This window comes from Puma concolor, chromosome D2 (assembly GCF_028749965.1).
Source record: "Puma concolor isolate L17-30 chromosome D2, mPumCon1.1.hap2, whole genome shotgun sequence".
NCBI lineage: Eukaryota > Metazoa > Chordata > Mammalia > Carnivora > Felidae > Puma > Puma concolor.
In genome coordinates, this window is record NC_141677.1 from 59,780,175 (window position 1) to 59,798,781 (window position 18,607).

The 18,607-nt window shown below is 39.6% G+C and overlaps 1 protein-coding gene and 1 pseudogene across 4 annotated transcripts in view; both read right to left on the reverse strand.

Moving 5' to 3' along the window:
- ERLIN1 (ER lipid raft associated 1) overlaps nucleotides 1-18,607 on the reverse strand; it is a 59,205-nt gene that overhangs the window by 2,064 nt on the left and 38,534 nt on the right. The window contains exons 12-14 of one of the 4 annotated variants that reach the window (XR_015241782.1): nucleotides 16,003-16,111; nucleotides 4,207-4,337; nucleotides 862-963 (exon numbers count right to left, since the gene is read on the reverse strand). Coding sequence is in view for 2 of the 4 variants with exons in the window: in XM_086680625.1 (XP_086536751.1) it covers nucleotides 893-963; nucleotides 16,003-16,111 (180 nt within the window). In the remaining 2 variants the exon portion in view is untranslated. Of the gene's footprint in view, nucleotides 1-853; nucleotides 964-4,206; nucleotides 4,338-14,896; nucleotides 14,944-16,002; nucleotides 16,112-18,607 lie in introns of those variants that run through there. The other 3 variants (XR_015241783.1, XM_086680625.1, XM_086680626.1) reach the window with 3 other exon arrangements.
- On the reverse strand, nucleotides 12,934-14,461 carry LOC112854318 (histone deacetylase 2 pseudogene; annotated as a pseudogene).

An 18,607-nucleotide genomic window follows, 5' to 3' on the forward strand; every position in this document is an offset into this window, starting at 1 on the left:
TCTGGGCTGATGGCTCAGAGCCTGGAGCCTGTTTCCGATTCTGTGTCTCCCTCTCTCTCTGCCCGTCCCCCGTTCATGCTCTGTCTCTCTCTGTCCCAAAAATAAACGCTGAAAAAAAAAAAAAAAAAAAAAAAAAAAAAGAATGTTCATAGCAGTCTTAATCATAATAGCCAAAAAGGTTGAAACTACCCACATGTGCATTAACCGGTAAATAGATAAATCAAATGTGGTATAACCATATAACTGAATACTTCAACATGGATGGACTCCAAAACCACTATGCTAGACAAAAGAAGCCAACATGAAAAACCACATATTAAATTATTCCACCTATAGGAATTGTCATACAAAAGTAAACCTACAGAGATAGAAATCAAAATAGCAGTTGCCTGGGGCTGGAGATGGGAATGGGGATTTACTGTAAATAGGCATGAGGAATCTAGCTGGAGCAATGAGGATGCTCTAAAACTGGATCATAGCAATGATTGCACAATTCATTGAATTGTACACTTAAAATGAGTGAATTTTATGGTATATAAATTACACCTGTTTTCCAAGAACAAAGTTTCAGTAGATCTTCATGTGCTGCAGTGTTAAAATCCAGAGGCCTCAGCCTGGTCCTCAAGGCCTTCCTACATGGTCCAGGTGTGACTTGTCATCCAGACTCAGTACACCACACACTGTCTTCTGAGCATGCCCTCTTCACCTGCCTTCCTGCTTTTGCTTGAGCTGTTTCCCCAGGTGCCTCGGCCCAGCTCTCAATCCTGGGTCTTCCTCACCTCCCCTTGCAATTGCTACTACAATCAGTCTTTGTATTTCCAATTCTTATTGCTTTGCCTATTAATGTACTTACCTACTATGTGCCTGGTGGGTGTTAGGATATAGTGCAGGCTCACTGACACCCTGGTCCTGTCATCTCGGATGGCCGACAGCCTCCAGCACAGAGCCTGGCATAGATGCACTCTTGTTAAATGAATGAACGAACAAACCCATTAATGATGTTTCATCTTGCATCCTTTTGCTCTATCTCTAGCAAACTTTCCCAAGGAAGTCCAATGCTTTTATAACCTGTCAGTAAAGACCACTATTCCCTCTTAGATATATCGGGTGAACACTGTATAGCCAGGCCAACCTGGCCCACAAATGGTCCAGAGGGTTGACCCTAGATAAGCACCAAATTCATAGTGGCATAGGGCTGCCGCCTTACGCCCATTACTAAAATCCCATGGTATCTGATAAGATCCGGACACCCCAGGTGGTGAATCAAGAGAGAAGGCTGCGAAGGCATTACGGATGCTGTCACACATTAGGCCTTTTTTCCAGGACAATAACTACTGTGACAACTGAAGGCTTGGCTTAGTGGCCCTCAGATAAGCCCAAATTGTTCCTCGTAGAAGAATTCCCCTTTCTCTGGCAAATGTGCCTATAGTTCTTAGGGGACCTCACTCATGCTACACAGATGACTCCTCTTCTCTAGGAGAGGGATGTACCCTCCCTGCCTGTTTGAACTTTGGGTTGTTGTAAACAGGGAACCCTCTATATATCAGAGCTGAGGTTGGCACTTCTCTGGGATTCTACTTTAAGCACCGGAACACATGTCCTAAAGCCAGAATGCATGCAATGCCTCTCAAAACAACTAGAAGTGGAAGGAGTCTGAGTGTCAGAGGGATATGATATTAAAAAAAAATTTTTCCAGCTTTAATGAGATATAATTAACATAACATTGTGTACATTTAAGGTATACAATGTGATGATTCGATACATGTATATGTTGCAAAATGATTACCACGATAGGGTCAGTTAACACTTCTATCACCTCACTTATCTTAGTGTGTGTGTGTGTGTGTGTGTGTGTGTGTGTGTGTGTGTGTGTGTGTTTGTATGTGTGTGCATATGGCGAGAATATTTAAGATCTACTCTCTTTTCAAGTATATAATAGAGTATTGTTAACTACAGTTACTGTGCTGTACATAAGATCTCCTGAACTTATTCATCTTACAGCTGGGAGTTTGTATCCTTTGACCAACATCTCATTTCATCCACTCCCCAACCCCTAGCAACCACCATTCTGTTTCTATGAGCTTGGCTTTTTTAGATTCCACATATAAGTGAGATCATACAGTATTTGTCTTTGACTTATTTCACTTAGCATAATGCATAAGGATATGATTTTAAGTAAAGTTCAACCCCCTCTTAGGTCATTTGACCTTGGGCAAATTAATTAATTTCTCTAAATTTCAATTTCCTTCTGTATAGGATGGAGAAGAAACAGGTCCTTCCTCATGAGTTGGGTGGATCAGATAAGATAACACACGTAAGGCCTTTTGCACAGTGCCTGGCACACAGTAAGGGCTCCATACATATGATTAGCAGATTAATAGTAGTAGCAGCAGCATTAAGCAATTATTCTGTGCTCAAGACCATGCTGGATGATGGCATACAATTCATTCATTCAACAAATACATACATAAGGCCTTTACCATTAAAGGCTAATGGCTTTACTTATTATTTTTGATATAGAATAAACCCCAGCAAAGACCCCTGCTCATGTGGTGCTTACATTCTAGTGACGTGACAATCAATAGTGGAAAAGGCAGTCCCTGTCCTCAAAGCTATGGCTGAACAAACACAACACTGCGGGGGACATGATGTATGTATTCACTTGGGACCACTGAGCTGGGTCACGGAACAGCTTTGCTGGGTTTGGGAGAGTATGTGGGCACTGAATTAGATCAGAAGGTCCTGTCTCCCACTGTGGCAGGTATAATAATAGGCCCCCCAAAATGTCCACATTCTAATCCCTAGAAGCTGGGAGTATGTGATGTTACACGGCAAGGCACAAAGAAGTTTGCAGATGGAATTATGGCTGCTTATCAGCTAATCTTGAGATAGAAGGATTACCTGGCCCAGCCCTGCGTGATCACAAGGTTCCTCAAGAGTGAAAGACGAAGGCAGGAGGGTCAGAGCCACAGTGATGAGATGTGAGAAAGAGGGCAGATTTTAGGCACTTCCTCTTTCCTGGGTTCTCAGTATCCTCACAGTTACCCCCTGCCTGGTCCAAGAAATCTCCACTACTTCACAATCTACATTGTTTTACAGGGTGCCAACTAGCTCCTTATTTATTCCCCATGACAGCCTGGGGAGGAGGGTACTGTAATTCCCGTTTCAGAGGAGGGATTTTCCCAGGGTCACACAACTAAGTAGTGGAGAAGGGCCTGAACTCAGCACCCTTCAGCGCAGTGAGCCCAACATCCTACTCAACTAGCTCCAGTGAGTACAGATATGCAGCAGAAATAAGGTCCCACCAGGGACATGTGAGCAAAGAAAGGAGCTCACCAAAACTTGTAAGGGATTGAGGAGGGGTAGAAGGATGTTAACATTAAGTAGGGAGGTGGGCAGCAGTCCTCCTCCTTCTGCTGTCACTCCTCCCTAGACCCTAGACAAGGGAGAGAGGGAGTGAGAAGGAGGGGGAAGAGAGAGAGAGGGACAGAGACAGAGACAGAGAGAGAAGGCAGAGGTTGTGTGTTTTAAATTTTAAACTTTAAAATTTCTTTCTATCATCCAGCAGTAACTCTGAGCTCCTGCAGGACAGTCTCAATGTCATTTAACCCTGCTTAATAAACATTAGTGGGCTAGACATATAGATGAATCATACATCCAGCGTCATTCAAATCACCAATCACTCTCTGAGATAGATTTGGGGTTTAAGTGTTATGAGAGAGCAGAGCAAAGAGGACCTGGCCAAGCATGGAGAGTAAAGAATATTGGTCCTCAGGACAGACCAAGCTCCTACCAATGTTCCTTGCTGGACTGTTCTCACAGCTTGTCACATGGGACCTTCCCCTGATCCTCTCACCTAAAGAGGTCTCTCCCTAGTTAGGCTTGGTCTTAGCTCCTATTTTATTATCTTTTAATTTTATTTCTTAGAGAGAGAGAGAGCATGAGCAGGGTAAGGGGCAATGGGAGGAAGAGAGAGAGAGAGAGAGAGAGAGAGAGAGAGAATATCTTAAGCAGGCTCCATGCTCAGCACAGAGCCCAACATGGGGCTCAATCCCACGATGCTGGGATCATGACCTGAGCTGAAATCCAGAGTCAGATGCTCAAGTGACTGAGCCACCCACGTGCCCCTAAGGGGACCATTATATCCCATTTACATATATGAGAACCCCTAAAATTTAAATGATTTTCCCAGATCATATAACTTACATCTGGCAAATCTGGAGATTAAATTCATTGTCTGACTCCAAAGCTTTCCACAATGCCAGAATGCCTCTGTCACGTTGGCCTGGTTATATCATGACACTGCCTCCAATTTGGCTTCCTGTTCTTAAGGGTACCTTGAAAATAATTCTTTTTTAAAAATGGCTTTATATGCTTATGTAAAAATGAAATATGTTTGTTATAAAAATGCAGACAATACAGAAAAGAAAGGATAAAAATAAGATGCTACCCCCACACCCCATCAGCTGAGAATAACCCCTACTATCAATTGGTGACCGGCAATTCCATTGGGATGACTCTTAAATTAAATTTGCTCTTTCCCTCATCTGCCTCCTCAAACTGGGAAATATTACCACAATTGATCCAATTTCTCAGGTCAAAACCTGAGACTCATCTACAATGCCTCTTTTTAAATTTTTTTTTAAGTTTATTTATTTTGAGAGAGAGAAGGAGAAAGACAGAGTGCAAGCGGGGGAGGGGCAAAGAGAAAGGGAGACAATTCCAAAGCAGGCTCCAGGCTCTGAGCTGTCAGCACAGAGCCCGAACTCATGAGAGCTCATGAACCATGAGATCATGACCTGAGCCAAAGTCGGACGCTTAACCTACTGAGCCCCCCAGGTGCCCCTCTTTTTACGTTACTCATCATGTCACCAAGTTATACAGACTCCGCTTTAAGATATATCTGGAAACTGACTACTTCTCTTACCTTGACCACTGTCATCCTAGTCCAGGTAACCATACATTTCTAGCTTGAATGAGGACAATAGCCTCACCATGTATTTCTTCTTTGGATAATGACAACCGCCTCCTTGAATATTTTCCTGTTTCTATTTTTGCCCCACTAGTTTTATTAACAACATCATAGCCAGGGTTTTTAAAACATAAATCAAATGACTTTCCAACTCAAAATAGTTCAGTAATTTCCCACCATACTTATAGTGACATCAAGGCCTAGTAAGCAACAGTCACAATGTCCTTTCTATTCCTTGGACATACTAAGCTCATTTCTGCCCCAGGGCCTTTTTAGTTGCTATTTTCCCTGCCTGGAATGCTCTTTCCTAAATCTGTGTGGCTTTTCCCTTCACATCATTTAAGTTCACACTCAAATTCCACCACTTTAGAGAGGCTGGCTCTGACCTTCCTATCCACCCAAACTAGTCCCAGGCTGCTATCTCTTTCCATTCTCTATCCCTTTACTGGATTCTTCTTTGTAATACTTATCATTACCTAGAGGCATATTATGTAATTATTTGTTCCTTTTTTTTGTTTGTTGTATTCACTACTAAGATATAAGCTGCAGGAAGGCAGGATTACTGAGTTGTTTCTTTTCACTGCTTTGTCCTCAATGTTTAGAATACTGCTTAGCACATACTAGGTACTCAATAAATGTTTGTTAAAATGAATGAATTCGCAGATAGAAGGATAGATGAATAATTTTCCAAAAAAGGGATCATAGGGTCTTAACAGAAGAAAAAGAAGTTGAAATAAAGCTGAAGGAATTGCTTGCCTTTAGAAAAATATCTCTTTGTAAGATGAAATAAAATGCCAAATAATGGCTCTAAATTTAAAAAAAGCATAGAAATCATTAAGGGATGGTGGTCGTGATGCTGTTATGTTTTTCAACCCCATATTTCACTGTTAGATGGTAACTATTTGGTCCATGTGGTAACAGAGCTTTTTGTTTGTTCATTTATTCATTCCACAAAAATATAGTCAACACTTTGTGTCAAACTCTGGTATGGGGATAGATAGTAAGACAGGTAAGATCCCCACTCTCATGGCGTGTGTGTGTGTGTGTGTGTGTGTGTGTGTGTAGAAAATAAATAATAAATACATAATGATGGAGATATTTTCAGATTTTATTTATGAAGAAAATAGTATGTGGTGATAGAGACTGGCCCAAGGTGGGCTAGGGTGAGTTGGGGTGGCTGATTCCGTTCGGGGATCAGAGATGGCCTGTTCAAGTGACATTTGATTTGAGCTTTGCATCATCAAAGGAGTCAATCAGGGGACTCTCTGGGGACAGAGAGCAGTCCAGGTAGATGTGGAGCCAGGGCACACACCCAGAGCAGTGAGGGATGGCTTGTCTCGGGACTGGAGAGCCAGTCCAGTGTAGGAGCTTGGAGACCAAGGAGGCCACACATCCAACGGGAGAATAGGAAAGTGGCACACACTTTATCTGTGTGGCAAGGGGTTCAGATTTTATTCCAAGAGTAAGGAGAAGCTATCGGAAAGCTTTTTTTTTTTTTTTCTTAAGTAGGCTCCACACCCAGCGTGGAGCCCAACAACATGGTGCTTGAACTCACAACACTGAGATCAAGACCTGAACTGAGATCACAAGTCAGATGCTTAATAGACTGAGCCACCCAGGTGCCCCATCCGACAGCTTGAAGTGAGTTTTCCCCTCTCCCAAAAGCTCCTTTGCAGTCTAATGACTCCAGATTTCTGTTAGTCACATTATTGTTCATGCTGTAAAATTTATATTCAGCTCTGTGTCCATAACTCTCACAAGTGTTGAGCTGTCACTTAGATTTAAAATGGTACAATGTTTATCATCCTTGTTAAAAAACTGTGGCTCCTCTTTCTCCCTTCCTCCCTTCCCCTGTTTTTTTTCTTCAGAAGAAAAACTAAGTTGATTGTTTCCCATCATTACATATTAAACAACAAATTTGTAGAGACAAAAAAAAAAAAAAAAAAAGACCTCAACAGAAATACAATTTAAACCTGAAAAAAGTTATTCTTTCCATGATATTAGGTTGATACCTTTCCAAAATGTATTTGTCCAAAATAAGTTTTCTTTACTGGTCAAAACCTGCCATAAAAATCAAGGCTGTCAGTGTCTTTTCTATTCCACAGGTCTTGATAATAGAGTCCTCATAAAAAAGCCATGTACTCTCCAAGGTTTAAGGCAGTGCTGATGCCTGGACAGACATTCCAGCCACCAAGAAGGAGCCCACTTTCTTCCTTTAAAAGCAAACTTCCCACTCTCACACACTGCCAGTGAGAATGGATAACCGGAATGTGGTTTATACATATTCAGCAATAAACAGGAATGAAGTACTCGTACATGCTGTAACACGGATGAACCTTTTATTTATTTATTTATTTATTTATTTATTTTTTTTAAACGTTTTTTATTTATTTTTGGGACAGAGAGAGACAGAGCATGAACGGGGGAGGGGCAGAGAGAGAGGGAGACACAGAATCGGAAACAGGCTCCAGGCTCTGAGCCATCAGCCCAGAGCCCGACGCGGGGCTCGAACTCATGGACCGCGAGATCGTGACCTGGCCGAAGTCGGACGCCTAACCGACTGCGCCACCCAGGCGCCCCAACGGATGAACCTTTTAACCATTATGCTAAATGAAGGAAGCCAGTCACCAAAAACCTAATTATTGCATGATTCCACTTGTATGTGGTGTATGCATGATAAATAAAGCTGCTGAGAAAATAAAAATAAAAACAAAAACAAACTTCCTAGGTTTACACCATGGCTTCCACTTACATTTCACAGGCCAGAAGGCAGTCACATAGTCGTGCCTACATGGAAGGGAAGCTGGTACATGTAGTTTTTGGCCCAGACAGCCATAAGCCCAGCTAAAAATCAGTTCTGTTACAATAAAAAGAGAGGACAGATACTGCAGAACATCTGATCATCTCTGATCCACCTTAGACCTTGGCATGCTACCCATGGAGGGTCACTGGATGCACTCCCCAGGAACACGACACTTCATTTTAGGTAAATTGATCTCCTTCTCAGAGTCTGTGCAGGAATGTGTTGGCTTTGTGTGCTCACATATTCTAGATCAAAATTAATTTCATCTGGCAGTCATTCTTTACAGTTTCGTTCTGTAACATGTTCCTTATTTATTGAAGGTAGAAGTTTCTTTTTAACTCTTTGCTATTTTATTTTGTTTTCAGTTGGTTTCAAGAGTTAGAGGTGAACCCAAAATGCCCTTTTCCTACTATCTTTAACTCCAGTTTTTCAGGATAAATACTCTTGAATTCATTTTCTTCTAAATGCAGCCCTTTCAGGATTTTGCAGAAGGTAAAAATCCTCTGGGGTTTCCTCTAGTTTTTGAATCTAGCCCCAACCTCCAGTGCTGGATTTCTGTGCTCCCTAGACAGGCTGGCTGCTCTCCTCCAGGTAAACTCCCCTCAGACCTCACCCCCATGCTGTCGGCTCCAGTCATGTCTCACTTTTAGATAAAGGTTTGGTGTAAACTATGGAGTGCTATGTATACGTTGGGTGTATTGATTAATTTCTTATCTCCTTGACTAGGATGCTTTCCCCTTTTGCTTGTTCCTCAGGGACCTCAAATGCAACCCTTCGAATCTAAACACAGTGTCTCTTAGCCGCTCCTCTTGGGAAACGGCACCACCTGTTGCCCAAGTCAAAAACATGGGAACTGTTGTAAGTTCTCCCTTCTCACCCATTTCCCAAATGTCCTCACTCCCTAAGCCCTCTCCATTCCTCACAGCTGCCCCATGCTCTTCACCTCTACCGCCATTGTCTCAGTTCTGTTCTCATTCATCCTGGACTGGATCTGCCTTCCTGCCTCGGACTCAACCTCCTCTCACTGCATGTGTCACACTGCAGCCAGCGACATTTTTCTTGGCGCAAACCACACCTTGTCTCCTGTTCGCCCCTCCCATCACTGTTCAGATCCTTTTTTTGGTTCTCCACTCTCCTCAGTTAAGTTCAAGCTCTTTCCCTGGCAACCAGGCTCTCTATGGCCTTGTGTTTACTGCCTGTCTCACATCAGATCTTCTCTCTTCCCCAACACCTTTCCTTCCTGCTAGCCATACCAAACAGCCCACAATCCTTCAAAGCCTCTGCATGTTTCCCCCCAATCTCTAAAAATTATGGTAAGATACACCAACAGAAAAGAGGTTTGATACCTTCTCTCTCTCCACTTGGAAGCTATCTGCCTCCTATTTGTGTTTCAAATCTAAGTTTAGGCATCATTTTCTCTAAATCTTTCCTTTCACTTACCCCTAGTCTGATTCAGTGTCCTTCCCTATGTTTCATAAAACTCTGTGCACACTTCTCTACATAGTATTATGCTGTAATTGTTGGCTTACTTGTTTGTCTTCCCTGATTAAAATATAAGGTCCTTAAGCCCAGAGGCAATATCTTGTTTCAGGATTCCCAGTCCCAAGCCTATACGTGAATTATAGAACAGAATTAAACAAATGTTGAAAAGCAATAACAAATAATGAACTACCTCCTCTGCATTTACATTTTGTTGACTTTAGAACAGGGCAGGAAATGACTAAGTGGAATTTCAGAAAACCAGCTCTTCCATATGCCCCCACGAACCCTAATTCCAACAGGGCAATCATTGGTTCAGTGACATGTTGACTCAGATTGCCCTCCAGCCAGTGGAAAGCATGCACGGCATGGACTCTGAATCTGTTCTGTGTACCAGTATTGCCTAATTTGTCAATAGCTTGTACCTGTGTAATCCTTATCCTTGTTGGAGTAAAGTGGTTCTGAGTTTGAAAAAAACTAATGTAATGTGTGTTTACTGATATGACATCATATCAGGTATCACGGTATCAGGCAGAAGGTTAACTGAAAAAAAAAAAAAGCCTGATTCTAAGTGATCTGGTCATCTGGGATGAAGGGACTAATGTACATCAGACTTTGAGCAACGGACCATGGGTCCAAAAGTAGTAGGGGCAACTATATTTATATGTGCTCTTATTTCACATTTTAATGTCTCTGAAACTAGACGTATCTTCAAACAGATGGCATCTTAAATTCAGAGAAATACAGTATTACAGAGAGAAGTATAAGAGAGACCCAATGTCACTATTATACCAGAGAAATATAATAACAAGTATTAATTGGTTGAATAGTGCCTAAGCTTGGAATTTCACACGAGTCCAGGAAACAGAACGGGAAAAAGCAATGAATGGTTTACAAAGAATGTCTAAAAACTGGGGCACCTGGGTGGTTCAGTTGGTTAGGCATCTCACTTTTGATTTCAGCTCAGGTCATGATCTCATGCTTCGTAAGTTCAAGGCCTGCATCGGGCTCTGTGCTGACAGCACTGAGCCTGCTCCCCTCTTTTCTGCCCCTACCCCACACTCTCTCTCTCAAAATAAATAAATAAACTTAAAAAAAAGAATGTCTAAAAACTTAAATTTGCATTGACTATGAGAGAATTTTCAGTGACTTGAGAGTAAAAAACCATCACATATGAGCTCCTTCTAATTGTCAGAGAAAATACATACGTTTCATTCATCCTCAATCTCCTAACCTTGGAAGGTAGGTGTTATCAATTCCACTTTTTATATGAAGATCAAGAAAGTCTGGTCCTACCCCAAGTCACACAGCTAGAAAATGTCACAAATGATCAGATTTGAAAACCTCTTATTAGCTCTGTTCTATTCTATGCTCCCTCCTGAAGTAAGCACTAATGCTAAAGATAAAAAATTGTCATCTAAGACTGCAAGAAAATTTTTTTCAGTTTGAGCAACTGGAGCATCACTGAAGATCAACAGATCCCTTCCATGTTAGAAGCTAACAGGGAACGAAAGTAGGAAGGAAAGGCCTGAGCAAGCTTCTTGAGTGTGGCTTGTAAGAGCCCTGAGAATGGAAATTCATGAGAGATATTTCATCCCAAACAATCATAAATATAAAGTTAAGTCCAGCTTCAGGAAAAATTCAGAACTAGAAATGATCACTCTGAATCTAACTTTTGGATCTAATTACGTAAAAGTCTTGGGATTTAAAATTTGACATCACTAAGGCCGATGGTATTTTGCCCTAAATCCTTCTTGTTGTGATTGCAACGTGTAGAAATACCTACTATTTACCTGACAAGACCTATGCGTGAAATCAAATCCTCCTCATACATCAACATCAGCCTGTCTAGTCTGAGTTCACCAAGGCCCCTTGGAATCTCTAGACTGGACTGTCGACTGACTCCCTGTAAATAGCCCAATTCCTTCCAGTTCTGGTTGGTGCCTGGTACTAGGAAATTTCCCTTCTTCTTACTGGCCTGTTTCAATCCCATACTTCTGATGTTCCCGCATGCCTTCTGCTGGGATATTGTCTTGAACCTGAGTCTTGACACTGCATATCCTGAGGCAGGGTTTAGAAGACACCTATGAGCCATGAAGTACTTTCCAGTCATCATGCTTCTATTTTATCAGGACAATTTGTTCTAATTATAATTTGGGGCTTGTATATATATTCTTTCTTTTAAAGAAGTTTTATTAAGATATAATTCACATACTATAAAATTCATCCATTTAAGTGTACAGCTCAGCGGTTTTTAGAAAACAGTTGTGCAGCCATCACTGCAGTTTAATTTTAGAATATTATCATCAGCTCACCCCCAGCCCCCAAAACTCTGTGCTCATTTGCTGTCACTTTCCAGACCTAAGCAATCACGACTCTGCTTTCTGTCTCTATTGATTTGCCTGTTCTGGACATTTCATATAAATGGGATCATACAATATGTAATCTTTTGTGTCTGGCTTTTTTTATTTAGCATGTTTTCAAGGTTTATCCACATTGTAGCATGTATTCATTCCCTTTTTATGGCCAGATAATATTCCATCGTATGGCTATTCCATTTTGTTTATCCATTCACCAGTTGATAGACATTTGGGTTGTTTCTACTTTTTGGCTATTATGAACAATGCTACTATGAATATTCTTGTACAGGTTTTTGTGTGGACATAGGTTTTATTTGTTCTGGGTATATATACCTTGGAGCAAAATTGTTGGTCATATGGTAATCTTATGCTTAGCATTTTGAGGAACTGCCAAGCTGTTTTCCAAAGTGGCTGCACCATTTTACATTCTCACCAGAAATTCATAGATTCTAGCTTCTCCATATTATTTAAGTACTTGTTCTTATCTGTCTTTATTTTAGCCATCACAGTGGGTGTAAAGTGGTATCCCATTGTGGCTTTGCTTTGCATTTCTCTGGTAACTAGTGATCTTAATGAACTTTTCATTTGTTTATTGGCCATTCATATATCTTCTTTGTAGAAATGTTCAAGCCCTTTACCCATTTTTGAAATTGGGTTATTTGTCTTTATTGCTGACTTACCAGAGTTCTTTATATATTCTGGGTACTAGTTCCATCAGATATGGTTTGCAAATATCTTTTCCCATTCTGTGGGTTATCTTTTCACTTTTTTGATGCTGTCCTTTGAAGCACAAAGGTTTAAAATTTTGATGATGTCTAGATTATCTGTTTTTGTTGTTATTTGTGCTTTTGGTGTCATTTCAAGAACTATTGCCTAACTCAAGGTCATGATTTCCTCCTATTTTTCTTCTAAGAGTTTTATAGTTTTAACTCTTACATTAGGTCTATGAGCCACTTGGGAGTTAATTTCTGTGTATGGTTTAAGGAAGAGGTCCAACTTCATTCTTTTGCATGTGAATATCCAGTTATCCCAGCCCCATTTGTGGAAATAACTATTCTTTCCCTATTAAGTTGTCTTGATACCCTTATTGAAAATCAATGGACTATGTGAGGTTTCATTTCTGGATCCATTTCTATATCTTCAATCTATGCGTCTATCTGTATGCCAGAGTCACACAGTATTAATTACTGTAGTTTTGTGGGTTTTTTTCCTCCAAGTATAATTGTTTTTTAATAAAGAGAATTACAAAGGATGGAAAAATCAGCTCAGAAAGTCCAATTACTTCTTTTTTTTCAATGTTTATTTTTGAGGGAGGGAGAGAGGGAGGGAGGGAGAGGGAGAATGCAAATGGGGGAGGAGTAGAGAGAGGAGAACAGAGGATACAAAGCAGGCTCTGTGCTGACAGCAGCAAGCCTGATGTGGGGCTCAACTCACGAACTGCAAGATCATGACCTGAGCCGAAGTCACACACTCAGCTGACTGAGCCACCCAGGCGCCTCCCAGTTACTTCTTTTAATAGATCGATTTTTGGACAGAGTAACATCAATTTTAAATACTACTACATAAAGCATGATGGAGAAAAGAAATTTTGCTTTATAATTAGAAAACTCACAATAAAACTTGCCACACGAAACAAAAACAAAAACAAGCCATTTTGAAAATAAACAGTCCATGCCAAGCTAGTATAAAATGAAACCAGAAGTCTTCAAAAAGAAAAAAAAAAATTCTTCCTTCCTTTTCTCTCCTTTTTATGGTTTCTGAAATTGGTGAAACTCTAATTCAAAGGTTGCTGAGCTGTTCTGATTTGGCTCCTTTGGTATTTGTTTTTTCACTACTCTTGTCCTTGGATTTCTCTTCTTTCATAACATCTACTTTTTTTTTGCCCTCAGTTTCCTTCTTGTCTTCTTTGCTTCTAGCTTTCTTTACTTTTTCTTTATGATAGCATTTCTACAATCTCCTTTTCCTTCATCCTCAGAACTGAGAATCCCTCATCACAAGCTATCTATTTATCTGATGTTCAAATAGAAATTCTCTTATCTGAATCTTCTCCATCTTTGTCTTCACTGTCTTCCTGAACAGCATCTTCTGGAATAGTCTGAATCTGGATGCCACGTGCATGAGGTAGCATGTGTAAATTTTTGAATAAATGCTGTTTTATCTTTTCCATAAATTCTGTGGTGTTCTGGTTTGTCATGTTTGAAGAACCAATACGCAGTTTGAAGACTGGTCCAAAATATTCAAAGTAATCATTATGTGGCAATTCACTGGAAACTTCACAATTATGGGTGGGCTGCAGTCTTACATGTTCAATATCAAGCAACATTAGATTGTCTATCCACCCCCCATCCCAAGCATCAGTTAATGGTAAATTGAAAGTTTTTACAACTGCTACACATTTAGCATGACCTTTGACCATCAGATTGAAGCAACCAAGTCTCATCAGTGAGTCTACACCACACTAACTATAGCACTAGGCTGATACATCTCCATCACTTTTGAGATAATAAGCTTACATAGCTGCCCATCTGACTCATCATCTATACCGTCTCTTATTGGAAAATTGACAAGAGTATTTGCCTTTTCTTGCACCAACGTCCCTCAAGTCTCCTGTTCCAGGTAAGTGTTCCCCATATTTATGGAAAGATACAGTCATTACATGGTCTGTTACATAAAAAGCTTCTTGAGCACCATCACCATGATGAATATCAGTAATATATAAGACTCTCTGGTGATACTTCAGTAATTCAAGGGTGGCAAGTACAGTATCATTAACATAACAGAATCCTAATTCTTTGGATTTCTTAGCATGATGTAATCCTCCAGCCCAGTTAACAGCCATATCGGTTTGAGGTTTGTTTGACTTCAAAGCCCCAAGTACTAGTTGAAAGCTGACAAAACTCAGAGTCCATGAAACTCTGGGCAATTGTCTCCATCACTAAATTTCTGCATCTGCTTACGATACTCAGACATATTCATGTTACCTGATCTTATTGAATGCAGACATTTGAGATACTCATCACTGTGGTATTTTGTCATTTCTTCAGCCGTGGTTTTATGGGAACTGTATATTTTCATTTTTCTATATAACCCATAAGTTCACAGCAAGTTATGGGTCATGAGGATTCTATGAGATTTCATAGGCTGACCCTGTCCATAATAATAATTTCCAATGTCACCATCTTGATAGTAGACTTTCTTCTTGCCACCTTCCTAATAGGAGGCCATGTACTCCCAGGCCACAGCTGGCTCCCAGCTCTGGCTCCTCCTCTCCCTCTGGTGCTGTGGCCTCAACCCAACTCAGGGTTGGCAGTGCGGGAGAGAAGGGCAGGCTGAAAGGTGGAGAGAAGAGGGTGACAGGAGACCTCAAGAGCACTTAGCGTATATAGTAAAATATTGACAGTGATTATCTCTGTAGGGTAACATTTTTGTTTTTTTGGTTTGCTTTTCTGCATTTTCCATTTTTTATGTTGAACACTTATCATTGTAATTAGAAGCAAAACATATCAACTGTTATTTTTGAAACTACCAATAAAATGATTGGATAGGATAACAAGGAAAAAAAATGTGTGCTGACCAATCCTAAGTTGTCTGTATGACCTTATGGGGAATAATAACTGGGAGCCAGCCAACCAGCTCCTGCACAGAGGCAAGGATGTGTGGGGCTCTGAATTTCAGAGGGGAAGAAAGAAGATAAAGTGACCAAGATCTTTTCGATGGCCCCTGGCTTCAGGAATCAGAAAATTAATAATGGTTAACAGTTTGCAAAAAACAGAAATGGGTACATTTTGTTTTGGAAAAGTCTGTAGTACAAAGGGGAGATCAACAGACAAAAGTATGCAAAAACAAATTCCTTGGTCAGCTGGTGATATATGACACCTGAATTGGACTTTCTTTGGTTTCTTTAAAAACTTGCATTGGGGGCACCTGGGTGGCTTAGTGGGTTAAGCATCTGACTCTCAGGTCAGGTCATGATCTCACAGTTCATGGGTTTGAGCCTGTGTAGGGCTCTGTGTGTGCTGTTGGCGTGGAGCATGTTTGGGATTCTCTCTCTCCCTCTCTCTGCCCCTCCCCCACTTGTGCTTTCGCACTCGCTCTCTCTCTCAAAATAAACAAACAGTAAACAAAAAACCATGCATTATACTCAATTACCAAACACAAAATAGTTCCTGGATGACTTACCTGATCTTACTGGTGTACGAACTTAAATGGCTTCATCCAGATTTGGAGAATTGTAACAATTTGATTTGATTGAATTGGCTATCACCAGTGCATTACTTATTTATGCCATAAACTCAGTGAAGCTAACAATTGTCCAGAATGTGCATGTGTATGACTTGGGTAGATTTATTTGTAGCAACCAAGGGAAAAAGGCACAAAGTATTGTTTACCTGAAGCTGCTATTTTTATCCAAAAAGTGTCCTGGATCAAACTTCTCTGGGTTGGGAAACTCCTTGCAATTGAAAAAGACCAAAGACAGTAATGCAATACAGTAGTACCCTGGAACCAAGAAATGGAGAGTGAAATGGTACTTTATCACATTTCCCCTTGGGTCATAAAAAAACTAACACTCTTAATTACAGTGGATTGAAAAGGCCTGAGCACTCTTAAACTTGTCTAATGAGTGATCTTCTAGAGTTATGGTTATTTTACACACACTCTCATACATTATCTTTTTTTTTTTTTTTTTAATTTACATCCAAGTTAGTTACCATATAGTGCCACAGTGATTTCAGGAGTAGATTTCTTAATGCCCTTTACCCATTTAGCCCATCCCCCCTCCCACAATCCCTCCAGTAACCATGTTTTGTTCTCCATATTGAAGAGTCTCTTATGTTTTGTCCCCCTCCCTGTTTTTATATTATTTTTGCTTCCCTTCTCTTGTGCCATCTGTTCTGTGTCTTAAAGTCCTCATATGAGTGAAGTCATATGATATTTTCATACATTATCTTTTACTGAGTAATAAGATTGTGCTCAGTGGGAAGAGCAATGTCATGGTCAATGTGCAATGATTAATTGTTGAAAAACCAGGGTTTGCAACCCATATTGTCTAGACGTGAACTTTACTGGAATTGCTGCCTCAAGTCTGGAGCTTACATGTCACAATTTTTTCTTTCTGAATTCAGATGTGAATGGAAGAAAATGAGACATGAAATTTTATGAATCAAGCCCACTTCCCTCACTTGTAAAATGGGGTGGGGTAACCAAAACAACACACTTTCTTCCTCTTGTGAAAAGGTTTTTATGAAGATTAAATGACAAAATATAATGACAGCCACAATTTATACTGGACCCATCACATTTACCTGACACTGTGCTTAGCTGTTTAGAAATCTCATTTACTTTTCACTTCAGCCACGTCCAGTAGGCTCTTTGTTCACAAGTGTAAATGAGGCAACTGACATTCAGAAAGGAAAAATAATTTGAGGTTAGACTTTTAGCAAGAGGCACAATTAGAATTTCACCCAAATTCTGATTATAAAGTACCGCTATTTAAGTGAAGGCTTTCTTTTACCATTTTTACTTTATTTTGTTTTTCCTTAAACATTATTTTATGATTACTAGAGTAGGTGTTACATGCACATGGTATAAAATACAAAAAAAATATACAAAAGGGTATAAAGTGGAAATGAGTCTCTCTTCCTATACTCTTCTGGTTTCCTTCTTGATGTAATCACTGTTACTCACTTATGATATATCCTTTGGGAGATAACTTATAGATTAAAAAAACAAAAAGACACACACATACACATCCCCGTTTTCACACAGCAGCATCCTATGGCATTCTGATGCTTGCTTAGTATCCTACTTTATTAAAATAAGGGAATTGTAAAAAAAATCTTTTTAAATGAACATTCAGGGATATTCCAGTCTTTAAATATCACAAATATTGCTATGATGAATATTCTTATTTTGGGGGAATTACTCATGAAGGATAAATTCCTAGTAGTAAAAGTGTGTATTTGTTTGAGCCACCAAGAATACATTTCCATGTAACCCCCCCCCCCATGTGAGGTAGGGGTATTTTTTCCAACTCCCCCAGAGTTTTCTAACCTCCATTGAATAATCCATATTTTCCCTCTAGGTTACAAGCTTTCAAAAAGGCACCTTTATCATGTACTAAGTTTCCATATATAATTCATTTCTATACTTTGACTAAAGAAGCTACAGTACACTACTTCAATAACTGTGATTTTTTACTTTAATATTAGGTAGGGCTGTTGTGACTGTTCTTTTAAATTTTTCCCTATCAAATTTGGGATGTTAGTTTAGATCAAAAAAATATCTGGTTGATATTTTTTATTGAGATCTCATAAATGTACAAATTTGATTTTGGGATAATTGCTATTTCTTCCTTCCCATAGAGTAAGTTAATTTATTATTATACTTCTCTTTAACAGTTTAATGTTTTTCTATAAATCTTGAGATTTCTTGTTTATTCCTAAGTATTTTACCCTTGTTTTTATTTATTTTTTAAATGTTTATTTATTTTTGAGGGGGGTGCAGAGAGAGAGAGAGAGAGAGAGAGAGAGAGAGAGAGAGAGAGAATCCCAAGGCGGCTCCATGCTGTCAGCACAGAGCCTGACACAGGTCTAGAACTCACAAACCACAAGATCTTTACCTGAGCTGAAATCAAGAGTTGAATGTTCAACTGACTGAGCCACCCAGGCTCCCCATCCTTGTTTTTATTATTAAAAACTTACCTTCATTATCTTTATTTATTTAGGTTTTATTTTAAATAGGGCAGCAATTTTTTTAAATAATAAATTTGTATCTAACCAATGAATAATTCTATTTTTGCAATCATGTTCAGATAATTTTCTTGTATTTCCCAGGTACAATTATATCATCTACAAATTTGCCTCCTTAAATTTTTTTATCTTGTTCCCTTTTTCTACTTCTAGTAATGGTAGATAGACATGTTTTATTCTTGATATTAATGGGGATCCTTTTATAAAGTATTTTATCAATTAGCATGATTTGAGAAATATGTTT